The sequence below is a fragment of the Lissotriton helveticus genome, chromosome 1_1 (genome assembly GCF_964261635.1).
Source record: "Lissotriton helveticus chromosome 1_1, aLisHel1.1, whole genome shotgun sequence".
NCBI lineage: Eukaryota > Metazoa > Chordata > Amphibia > Caudata > Salamandridae > Lissotriton > Lissotriton helveticus.
The window spans coordinates 1,799,301,988-1,799,314,915 of NC_136057.1; the positions used below are offsets into that span (position 1 = coordinate 1,799,301,988).

Here is a 12,928-nt window from a genome sequence, read left to right on the forward strand (position 1 = left end):
TGCACCCACCACCCAGCTCCACCGACACAGCTCCACCGATGCACCCACCACACAGCTCCACCGCTGCACCCACCACACAGCTCCACGCACCCACCCACCTTACAGCTCCACCAAGGCACCCACCACACAGCTCCACCGATGCACCCACCACACAGCTCCACCGAGGCACCCACCACACAGCTCCACAGATTCACCCACCACACAGCTCCACAGATGCACCCACCACACAGCTCCACAGATGCACCCACCACACAGCTCCACCGAAGCACCCACCACACAGCTCCACCGATGCACCCACCACACAGCTCCACCGATGCACCCACCACCCAGCTCCGCCGATGCACCCACCACACAGCTCCGCCGAGGCACCCACCACACAGCTCCACAGATGCACCCACCACACAGCTCCACCGAGGCACCCACCACACAGCTCCACCGAACGACCTACCACACAGCTCCACCGATGCACCCAGCACACAGCTCCACCGATGCAGCCACCACACAGCTCCACCGACACAGCTCCACCGATCCATCCACCACCCAGCTCCACCAATGCACTCACCACCCAGCTCCAACAACACAGCTCCACCGATGCACCCACCACACAGCTCCACCGATGCACCTACCACACAGCTCCACCAAGGCACCCACCACACAGCTCCACCGATGCACCCACCACACAGCTCCACCGAGGCACCCACCACACAGCTCCACCGAGGCACCCACCTCACAGCTCCACAGAGGCGCCCTCCACCCAGCTCCACTGATGCACCCACCACTCAGCTCCACCGATGCACCCACCACTCAGCTCCACCGATGCACCCACCACACAGCTCCACCGATGCACCCACCACACAGCTCCACAAATGCACCCACTAAGCTCCACCGATGCACACATCACTCAGCGCAATCACAGCATCACTCATCGCAACCACAGCATCACTCAGCACCACCGCAGCATCACTCAGCGAAACCACAGCATCACTCAGCGCAATCACAGCATCACTCAGCGCAACCACAGCATCACTGGTTCAAATATGTTCTTTCAATGTTTCAAGCTGTTTTCAAGCTTTCGTGCTTTATTACAAATCACAAAAAGATGTTAATATGTCACTTCTGTTCTTGGATTTTCGTCACAATAAAAAATACTGAACATAATCTTCACAAAAGTTATTTACAAAAGTTTTAATCATTGCCATTACAAATTAAATACATTATTTAAGCATTAATTATTTAAAAAAATTAAAAGCCATTGTTATTTGTAATATCAATACATCTAAGTCACGTAAATACAAAACATGTTGCATTACAAATGCTATAGGTGTTTGTGAAAGTTATAACTATTGATATTGTAAATGACAAAGCTATTATTTTAGCTATTTTAAAAAATAACACATAAATTAAAAAAAATTCATTTATAACACCAATAGCTCAAACTTTCCTAATGCGAGCCCTATTGCATTTCCAATGCTTGTTGTGTATGGAAGCACATATTATGCAAGAACAGAATGCTGTCACTCAGTGAGAGGTAAGCCAATGGCTGAAGTTGGCTGACCCGGTGCCCTACGCTGTATGATATGTGGATAGAAATGTAAATGACACACTGACAAACCAATGGTTGAAGAAAGCTGGACGAAAGACCCTAGAAGTAATTGCATAAATAATTTTATTGCAGTCAAAAGGTCTTGGCTAACACTAGACCTAAAAGAGATAAGCAGAGTAGTCTAGTCAGGATGTGATGAGACGGTGCTTTAAAACAAAAACTAAAGGGCACAACTTGGACCCTGGAGGTTACACTAAGCTTCAACTAGGCATGCATTACATTGCACCGTGTTCCTTTTGCGGTTATGCTCTACAGTACAGTCTGCAATGTGGAATTTTTAACTAAACAAGAACTCTACTTGTATGATGTGTTTTTACACTAAAATAAACAGGCATGGTGTTCCAGATTCAATGACGCAAATGGATGCAGCACACACTTTCGAAGGGTTGCTATATCTCCCCTTAGAGAGTCTCCAGCTGTTCTAACAAGGGGATGGTGAGGAGCCTACCGGGACTGCGAGAACCAGCAGCCCGTATAGAGCCACAGCTGCGGCCTCTTCCCGGCCGGACACACCCCCTGCCTCCTGTTCTTCTTTGCTCGCGGCCCCCGCTCTGCGGCAGCCGCTCACCAGCAGTCTTGTTGTGGGGATTTTGGGCGGACATTGGTGAGGAGCCTACCGGGACTGCGAGGACCAGCAGCCTGGATACAGCCACAGCTGCGGCCTCTTCCCGGCCGGACACGCCCCCCTGCCTTTACTTACTTAGCAGCTGATAGCTACCGCATCGCGGACGCGCGCGTGTGTGCGCCGGGCGAAGCCCAGGCCAAGGGCAGGCCCGTTTTAGCCCGTTCAAGCCCGGAAGAGACCGGACCGGGCCACCCCTCTAGGCCCTCGCCTAGCTACTCTAGGTCCACCTGTGCCCCATAGTTACGGCCTGGCTGAGATCCAAGTACTTCAAGACCAAACCAACATGGCAACGAGGGAGACGAGAAGTAAAGCCACGGCATCGTCTACCTTGGTTGCAGGTACCTTGGATAGTTTTCTCATTAGAGCTAATACTGTGGTAAATAACGAATTGACAGCCCTAGAAAAACAGCTTGTGGAGGGGATTGAAAGTGCAAAGCGATCTTCTCGGTTCAACTATGAATGCCAGATCCCCAGAAATACTGGATGCCTCCCATCTATCTCTCCTGGATAGCATCGATCAAACAATCGAATCTGTTTTACAACAGCTGAGGACCCCGTCAAACTCACATCGAGACTCTCTTCGTACCGTACCTGAGGTGATTTCTTCTCCAACATCTCAACCTGTTCTGACTCTGGATGAGGGGAGTGACCCCAACTTAACACACACACGGGGTCTACTGGAAGGTGCTGTCCCAAAAAGAAAAAGAGCTAGACAGTCAAAGGGTGCAAAAAGGGCCAAACTGGATCATACCCCCAACACCACTGACAATATGCCTGATACATTGGAATCCTCCTCCACCGTGACTGTTAATGAAACGGTGAGTCCATTGCACCCCTCCCATCCACAGTTGTCTTTGCAGTTTGGCCCGTTTATTTTTGGTGAGGGGTCATGTGGCGAGAGGGATCAGTCTATTCATCTTATTACCAACGTTCTGAAGAAACTCCTAGATCCCCTGTTGGCTAGGCTTGACTGTATTGACATCAGACTACAAGCTATAGAACAAGCGACCGGGGGTATGGAGGATCAGCTAAGAACCTCGACCAGCACTCAAGGTGCAACTATGATGAATACGGGGATTCCCTCTTCCCTTAGTGTTTCCAGTACCCTAACCGCAAAGAAGTCCAATCCCCCTTCTACTGTGAGTGTACCCATAGTTACCCTACCTAAACCCAACCCACTACCCCTTCCAAGGCAACTTCCTCCCGTGCCTCTAGTGAGGAAGTCAAAGTTGCCTATTCCAACGACCACAACGAGGCAAGAAAAGACGCCCACAGGATGGCTGATCACCCCCATCGGTTTGTCAACAGTCCAAACCGGCCAAATACAGTTAATCTGCCCCCAGAGGCGGCAGCCTATACCGTAATTCTGACCGGGGTTCCTGAGCTTACCAACTCTGTACAAGAATCCTTTGATTCCTTAAGAAACAAAGTTATCAGTTGGCTGAACATCCATAGGCCCCTTCCACCTAACATGAGAGGGGAAATATTGATGGTCAGGAGAGTTCCTTGGGTAGGACATACTATAAAGAAAATAGAGGGAGATTGCATCCTGGTAAGTTTTAGGGATTCTCAGATTGCTCCCCATATTTGCAACTGGTTGGGGAGTTCTGGAAACACATCTATCCAACTGGTACCGCTGTCTTTTTTCTATCCAAGAAATAACAAATTACACCCTGGGGTGAATGACGGCTGGACTAGGGTGGGATTTGCGATCGATGCTACAAGGTATAGGCCCCCACGTTATGATACACTAACACAGAGCAACTATGTTCATGTCAACAGGTATAGCTGCCTCGATCAGGTTGACTGACTTCCAAGGGCTGAATGCACTGGGGGTAGTGAAGGGGTGGCCCCCCACACAGTTCAGTTGGGGACAATGGCAGATACCTTCGATATTGGCATCTTTAGCCCTGCCCTCCTATCCCCCGATCGGCTAAGTACCACTAGTACACCAGAATCCCCCACACAATCTTCCACTACATCATCTGGTCGCCTTGCATTAAAAATCCTTCCTCTGTATATAGTAACCCAAGACGCAACAGACCCGGAGGCTCTTGAAGGGCAGGCACCCCGAGAGAGGGTGTTAGTCACCAACCCAGAACTAGATGGTGAGAGCGTGCTAGGAAGATTGTCTAGTTTGGGCCCAAAAAGGATGAAGGTTCTTTCATGGAACCTCGCAGATAGCACTAATAAAATAGATTGCAGCGACTGGGGCTCCCTAGTGGACAGGAAAGACATCTGTCTCTTTCAGGAGACTTGGGCTAGGGAAGTCTACCCCAGGGTGGGCTATGCAACTTTTTATGTTCCTGCCAGGTGGGGAGGCAAAGGTAGGCCCTCTGGTGGACTTGCAATCTGGGTGGGTACCCATTTGGGTTGTTCCGCGGAAATTATACCAACACACTCGGAAGACATACAATGCGTTCTTCTTAAATGGCCACATGCCTACAACTTGGCGATTGTTAATGTTTATTCTCGTCCAGTGAGTGTGTCTATGTAATCACCCACTCTAGATGAACTATCTCTATTTCTAGGGATACTACCCGCTGATTGTAAGATTTTGTTGGGAGGGGATGTCAACTGCCATTTTGAACCATTACATGGATTAAAGGAGGGTGCCCTAATGGCGGAGGACGACTACTGGGGGATTCCCCCCTGTCGATCGCCAAGCCCAAATTCATGGTCGCCCTTGGCGTTACAGATTATGTCCCTTACCCTGAATTACGCCCTGATGGCTTGTAACAGGCGCACTCCATCTGACAGTCCCTCAGTGTGCACCTTTAACAGAAAGGGCCACGAATCACGCCTAGACTACATTTTTGTAGATACCAGCATGTGGTCTAAGGTCTTGGACTTCAAGGTGACGGTGAGAGCAGATAGCGACCATAATGCTCTCTGCTTGGACATGGTTCATCCAGGGCCCAAAGAAAGCACACCACTAAACGATGCAGAACAAGACATAGGGGCCCTAGTATTATCCAACAATAGACGTAGGGTAAAATGGGGGAAACTAGTTAACTCTACAGAGTGCATTACGAAAATCTATGATCTGGCGCTTCCAAAATTAGTCGAAATGGATGACTTGATTAATAATCCTAAAGTTATTGATTTCAATGAGAAACTAGGTCAAATCCATGTAGACCTAGTTGAGAGACTAGGAGTGGGTTTTTACCCTGTGACCATGAGAAGGAAGAAGAGGACACCAACCTCAGCTTGGTATAACTCCATGTGTAAAAATATCAAAACTGAACTGATCTCTATGGTCATGTCTGGCACTGATAAAAATAAAGTACATGAGCTGAGAATAAAATATAGGGAGGCCATCGCCCACGCAAAGTCTGAATGGGACTGGGATAGATGGCATAACCTAACAATGGCATTGGAAACCAGGGACTCAAGAAAATATTGGTCATTAGTCAACACAGGTTCAGGGGAACCGAAAGCTCCAGTAGAGCCAAACATTGCTGCTTCGGTATGGGAATCCCATTTTAGTAAACTGTATCAAGAGAGTTTTACCATCCCTACAGAGGTAGTTTCTGACACCCTCTCTGAGTGCAACGAGAAACTAGAGTTCACTTTGGGTTAGGTATTAAATGCAATAGGGAGACTTGCACGGGAGAAGGCTCCCGGCCTTCATAAACTCCCTGGAGACTTATTTAGACACCAACCAGAGATTTGGGGGCCCTACCTGCTCATTATTTTCAACTCAGTTTTGAGAGGAATGGAGATCCCCTGTACTTGGCTGGGCGCAGAGATAGTACCGATTTTCAAAAAGGGCTCTCCTCTGCTCCCAGCCAACTACAGGCTGATCAGCCTTATAGATGTACCCCAAAAACTTTTCGCCCGTCTTCTGCTGGACCAGCTCTTGGCTTGGATGGAGGACAATGCGATCCTTAGTCCTCTCCAGGCAGGCTTTAGGAAGAACACATCCACCATGGATCAGATTTTTCGCCTCGTTCTTCTTTTCTGGAAAACGGTAAGGATCGAGGGGGGAAGTCTGTACATGGTGTTTGTGGATGTGAGGTCCGCATTCGACCTAGTACCACGCAAGAAACTATGGGTGGTTCTTAGGGATTTGGGTGTTCCCCCACAGCTCCTGCAAGTAATAATCAGGCTGCATAATGGAAATTTTGCCCAGGTTAGGTGTGGGAGGGATGGGGCATTGTCATCTAGGTTCCCAGTTGGCAGGGGGGTAAGACAGGGTTGTGTCTTAGCACCAACCCTGTTTTGCCTCTATGTCAACGGCGTAATATCCCACCTTGACAAAGTCACCAATAACGATGCCTCTAGGTTGGCAGGCAGGAGGGTTCCGGCAATTATGTTTGCCGATGATACTCTCCTGCTTTCCAAATCCCCGATGGAGATCCAACGTATACTGGATGGGTTTGGGGACTTCTGCAGAGCTCATGGCCTCGAGATCAAGGCAGAGAAAACCAAGTCCATGGTATTCAATCCCTCGGTAACAACTAGGCCAAATCCAACCTTGGGATCTGATAGACTGGAAAGGGTTAGAACGTTCCAGTACTTGGGGGTAACTCTACATGAAACCCTGTCTTGGGGTCCACAGATAGCAAGAGCTCGCCTAAAGCTATCACAAATGGTGGGGGCCATTTTGAAGGTTTCGAACTCCTCAACCTTCAAGCCAGTTAGTCCAGCCCTGGAGATGTACAAAACTCAAGCCAGAGCAGCCTCATCATATGGTGGTGAACTGTGGGGTCATAGCGCTGGGACTGAACTTGTCAAGGTGGAGACCAGCTTCCTTAGACGGTTGCTGTCTCTACCACAAGGCACGCCTCTTCTACCATTGAGATTGGATTTGGGCCTCCCTTCAATAGGGGACGAGTTAGCCCTAAAGCCATTGAGATTCTGGCACAGGCTATGGTCCACTACCGAACTGTCCCACTACAGGGAAGATTTGAAGCACGTCTTGAGCTATAATTGTTCTGACAGAATCCCATGGTTGGCCTATGTAAAACGAGAATTTTCCCGATTAGGCTTGGCTGATCTGTGGGATGATCCCGAAAGAGGCTGTCTTGGGGTGTCCCGCAAAATGCTCACTAAGATATACAAGGACAAAAGCCTAACTACACTCTTGTCCGCCCCGAAAATTGGCACCCGCACTGAACAATTTTTGGTTTCCAAAAGTTAATTTAAGTTTGAAAAATGTGTGGACATTATTTTCCCCATTACTGCAGGGAAACTTTTTATCCAATGGAGATTTGGTACATTGCCCCTTAAAGACTTTACAAGTAAATGTCTACATCGGACGATAAAATCTGTCCTGGGTGCAGCACGAATGTGGAGGATGAACTACACGTGCTGTTTTTTTGCCCTGCTTACAGCAGACCAAGAAAGTACTGGCTTGTACCTTTGTGTAGGAATCTAGGCTTTAGACTCTGTTTACAATCGTATAGAATTTTAAAGTCAAGTACTTTGCACTGTATTGTTTTTGCACTAACCAAGTATCTAATGGCTATGTGGTTGAAGAGGAAAAAAATACTGAAAGGGTAATCCATAACCATGAAATGAACTGCAGTGAATGGTACCTTGAATTCCCCGGATCCTCACATATCATGAATTAAGTAGTTTTTGCTCCTTGCATTGTTTTTATATTGTATGTTAACATGTGATTTTAATGTTTTTTACTGCATCTTTTATGGTCTTAGTGGCCGAAATAAAGAACTTTTGGATTTGGATTTGGATTTGGATGGGGGTTTCCTCTTGGGATTCCGGCAGACCTCTCATCCTTCCCAGGTCCACTCTTGTGGACTTCATATGGTACCAGCGCCAAGCATCCACTTCGAACTTAAACATTTGGTTGATTTTAAATGTGCTAGCTAAGACAAGGCAAACAGTGAATCAGATTGAGTAATATACAAATTTACCTAAATTGTTTATAGTGGGATACATTAAGTTGCATATGAGGAAAGAAGAAATGGTGGTTTTAGTGGCCCATGTAGGGCCCCGAACTGGCATAGTGTGGGCATATTACATTGAGGCATGTTTCTAGTCCTCGGGGTAATGTCTGTCAGTTATGATGGTCCTCAGGGTGAGAAGATGAGCTTTGACAGTGATCCTGAATGTTGTTAGGGATGGGGATGCACTGAGGTCACCTGGGAGTAGTTTCCACCTGGTGGATCACAGTGCTGGAGTGAACGACAGCAGGGTGGGGTGGAAGGGTGTTTGCATCAGGGCGGTTAAAGTTTGCAGATCGAGTGACACTGCTGTGGGACAGCAGGAGGAGGGGTCTGCATGACAGCATGATACATTGATGGGCGAAACCAAAAGTGAAGCACAGCTATCAATAGTGAATCAGGGGCAGTGGTATTAGGGCAAATGGCCATGGGGGGCACTTCAGCCGCTACACCCCAATTGGTGGGAGTTTTTTAGTAGAAAACTGGGGGATGGAGGGCCCAATTTCCTTGCTTGCTTTAGGGCCCTAGCAGTCCATGCTACGCCACTGGGTGAGGTGCTTCAGCTGGCAAATAACTGTGCTGTCTGTAGATGGGGATGAGCGGTGAGCAGTGGCGGCTCCTCTGCTATGGCGGAAGAGCGTCGCCCCACTGCTTTTAAGCAGTGCAGCGTGAGGAAAGAAAATTATTATCATTTTATGTTTTGTGCTGCTTTGCGGGCAGACGGGTGGGTGGGGCTGCTCTGCACTTGAGGCAGGGGAGGAGTGGGTTGCCCACTCCTAAGTGCACATGACTGTTTGGCCAGCCCTCTCAGGCCACCCAAAACAGTCATGGTCAATTTCCCTATCCTCCATTCAGGCTGCATTACAGCCTGCATAGAAAACATGCCCAGGACCCCATTTCCTGGCTGAGGGTTGAACCAGGGCGCTCAGACCAATCACAACACTGCAGTACAGTGTTGTTATTGGTTAGACGGAGCCTGGGTGCTAAACCAATCACAATTTTGCATTGCAGCATTGTGATTGGTCAGGGGAACCTGGCTGTTCTTCCTGTTCCTCAAGTCAAGACGAGGAGAGCAGGAGCGGAGACGTGGGACCCGTTGGCAAGGTAAGTGTTTATTTCTTTTTACACACAACCTCCCCCCACGTGACCACCCCCCATGCCTGGCCCACCACCCACGAGCCATGCCGGCCGCCACTGGTGGTAAGCTGTTGACTTAGGTTATTGAATAGGACACATGTGTCAAATAGGTAGAAGGACTTGTTCAGGGCATAGGGTACCAGAATATTGTGGCCTAAATATGGGTGGACAAAAATATGTTGTCCTAAATATTGCTTACAAAAATATCACCTCATTGAAGTTAATTCCTAGATATTGTTTACAAAAATATCATCTCATTGGAGATAACAATAGAAAATCGACATGGAGTGATTTTTTTGTAAATGATACTTAGGCCTCAATATTGTTGTCAGAAAATATCCCCGTTATTGATATTCTGACGTGTAACCGTTTAGGAACCTCACAAGTGGCTGTTACCCATTGGCATATTCAGAGTGCCATTGGCCCTAAAACAAGCATGCTAGTCTCCTGTTCAATAGATAAAACATCTATAATTGGTGTAGTGCTCTTCTCCCCTGCCCCCCCCACCCCCACTCACACACAGTCCCTGGCCTCAGAACCCTCCACCTGCTGGACCACTGATACCAAATTATGTTACCAAACTCTAAGTTGCTCATGACATGTGTAATAAAGGGTGATTGAGCAGCACAGAACACCAAGCTGTTAAAATCTGGTTTCTGTTGCCACAAGATGCATCTTTGAATCAAAGAGCAGCCCTCAGTGCTGGATAGCTGCTGCATTAAACTTGCAGTATGTTGGATCCTCAAAGCTGATTTAGAAAGTGAGCATCCCCAATTCTGTATTATTTATATGTGTGGACAGGGGCGAAGCTTCAGGGGGTATTTGGTGTGTGACACGCCCCTGGATGGGGTCTGGTATGTCTGTGCGGGTGTTTCGCATTGCACTAAGAAGTTTTAACTTATTTACTTTCTGGATTGGAAACTTAAAAAAATAATAATATATATATATATATATATATATATATATATATATATATATATATATATATATATATATATATATATATATATATATATATATATATATATATATATATATATATATATATATATACAAAAAAGTATACTAAATCTCCACCCAAAGAGTCCTTGAGTTGGTGCAAATTTACTAATTTTTGGAATTCAGAAACATTGGCTGTAGTAATCCTGGAAAGCTTGACCAGTCTCAGGTTTCCAGGCATACTACTGGCAATCAAACACCCAAAAGGTGATGGGAGGAATGTTTGTAAATTGTATAAATATTGACAATCACTTGGGGTAGCATACCAGACCATTGTTTTTGTCCATTGTTCCACTCCTGACAGACGCCTACCTAATACAAATCAGTACTGATCCTTTTAGTCGGGAAACATCCTTTACAACGCAACTTTTACCACGCAGTGCCTTTACGACGCAACTTTTACAACGCAAACCATTACAACGCATTGCGCTGGGGGGCGCTCTACGTTAGGGAATAGGTTTAATTTACTGTCCAACACCTTCCCTTATATCCACGGGGACTGGAGTTGGAATAGTAAATTAAACTATTCACTATCCAGCGCCCCAAAGCACTATGCGTTGTAATGGTATGCGTTGTAAAAACCGTGTTGTAAAAGCATGCGATGTAAAACCATGCGTTGTAATGTCATACATCCTTTTCGTCATGAGAACAGTCCATCCTGAACCATGCTCATCTCACCCATCGACCTATCATTTTTTAGTCCAAAAATCTGAGATTAACCCATCCCCCCCAATCTCACTGACTAAGCTTCTCCCTTCACTGTGGTATTCCCCTACTGCTGTTCTACAGCTAGACAGAGAGCCAAGAGGTCTCGAGCTTGAACAGGGAATCTGAAACATGTGTCGATTCACTTACTGTATCTCTCAAAGGACTCGTGACTCTCCTGAGAATCTGAGGAAAAAGAATAAGAAATAAGGAGATTAAGATATTGTTGATTACAGGTGGGGCAAAGGAGAGATGGCAGAGGGGATACCCAAAAAGATAGAATGAGAAAGAACAAAAAGGGACAAGAATGAGAGATAAAAGAAAGCAGAGGAACAGTAAAGACCAGGAAAGGGGAAATATAAAAATAAAAAAAAGGAAAAAAATGTTAAATACCGAAAGGTGATAGTAACAAATTAAGCAATAAAGGGTATAGAGAAAATATGATCAGAGCAATCAAGTGATGTGGGATGGAAAGGCAAATAGAAGAAAAGAGTAAGTACGCACAGAACGGGGAACAAAAAGAAAATAAATGACAATGAGAAAAGGCTAAAAAGAAAAGAAAACATTGATGCAGAAAAATAAAGTAAACAGGCAGAGTGATAGGCGGAACTGAAAAAAGACAGACAGATGCAAACATGGAGTGAAAAAGAAAAAAAATCACAGTTAAGAAAGAAAGCTAGCACGATGGGGTTCGGTTGGTATTAAGTGCAATTGCTGTACAAAGGGCTCCAAAACCAACTTATGGCATCACTCGCGTCCTCGAAAGGTAGCTGGGAGGTGGATTAGACTAGGCAACTCTCAGATAAGGAGTGGGTCTGCATGCTTAAATACCCAAAAAAGTATCTCGCAACTTGAGGTTCAAATTCATTCAATTTCCTTTACTACACAGGGCATATTTAACACCACACAAAATCAGTCAGATGTATCCTCGGCATCCTAGATGTGACCCTGTTGCCTAAAGCATAGGGCAGATCGGATTCACATGCTATGGACATGTCTGCAACTCTCAAACTACTGGTTGGGATTAGTGGGAGCCTTGGGTGAGGTCACAAGGCAGGCCCCGTAGGATAACATAGAACACTGTATACGTAGGCTGCCCTGAGACCTAGAGGTTCCAAGGTGCAGTGCGATTCACGAACCCCGCGTTACTACGGGCGAAACGCCTATATACTAACTAGATGCTGGAAATCCCCGTTGGCCCAGAGGGTGGAGGACTGGTGGAAGGTGGTCCATCATTGGGGTCTTGCCGGAAGTGTAGCTCTCCGGCAGGAGGAATACAGAGGGCTGCGCAAAACTCCAATCTCCATGGAATGGGATATGCTATTGGAGGGCTTTAAAGCACAAGGATCTGATCTCCCAGTGATACCAGGGTGTGGTGGGGAAGCTCGTGAGGGACCGGCGCTGGTTGCGCCCTTGGGTAACTGTGTGCTACAGAGGTTCCAACTCCACCAGTTCTGCCAGGCAGTGGCGTAGCAAGCTCAGGTGGTACCTGGTGCGGAAAATTTCTTGTCACCCCCGGCTTGACAAATCAGCAAAAATATGTGTTTAAAACACTAATTTTTGCCATTTTGTTATCCCCTCAGTGATAACACCAGTCACCCCCGGCTTAACAAAATGGCAAAAATATGTGTTTAAAACACTAATTTTTGCCATTTTGTCACCCCCCTCAGTGGTGACACCCAGGACGGCCCGCACCCACCTCACCCCCCATCCTACACCACTGCTGCCAGGTCCATAGCCAGACTTTACCCACATGCGCTTACCCCCTAACATGAGATGAGACAGTTCATAGGTGACACATTGGGCTTTGGTTGGCTTGGGATCCGGTGGGGGTGGGGGGGTTATATTTCTCAATCCTTGTTGTGTTCCTTTTTTCGGCATACTGAGATTGAGACTGTATTCCTGTTCTAAGTAAAATCTCATTCTCCTGTAATGCCTACTAATATT

General features: G+C 46.8%; 1 protein-coding gene across 1 annotated transcript in view; it reads right to left on the minus strand.

The window, feature by feature from the left end:
- MGP (matrix Gla protein) overlaps positions 1 to 12,928 on the minus strand; it is a 35,574-nt gene that overhangs the window by 15,465 nt on the left and 7,181 nt on the right. Inside the window, exon 3 of the mRNA XM_078659200.1 lies at positions 11,132 to 11,167. Within this exon, the coding sequence (XP_078515326.1) occupies positions 11,132 to 11,167 (36 nt within the window). The remainder of the gene's footprint in view (positions 1 to 11,131; positions 11,168 to 12,928) is intronic.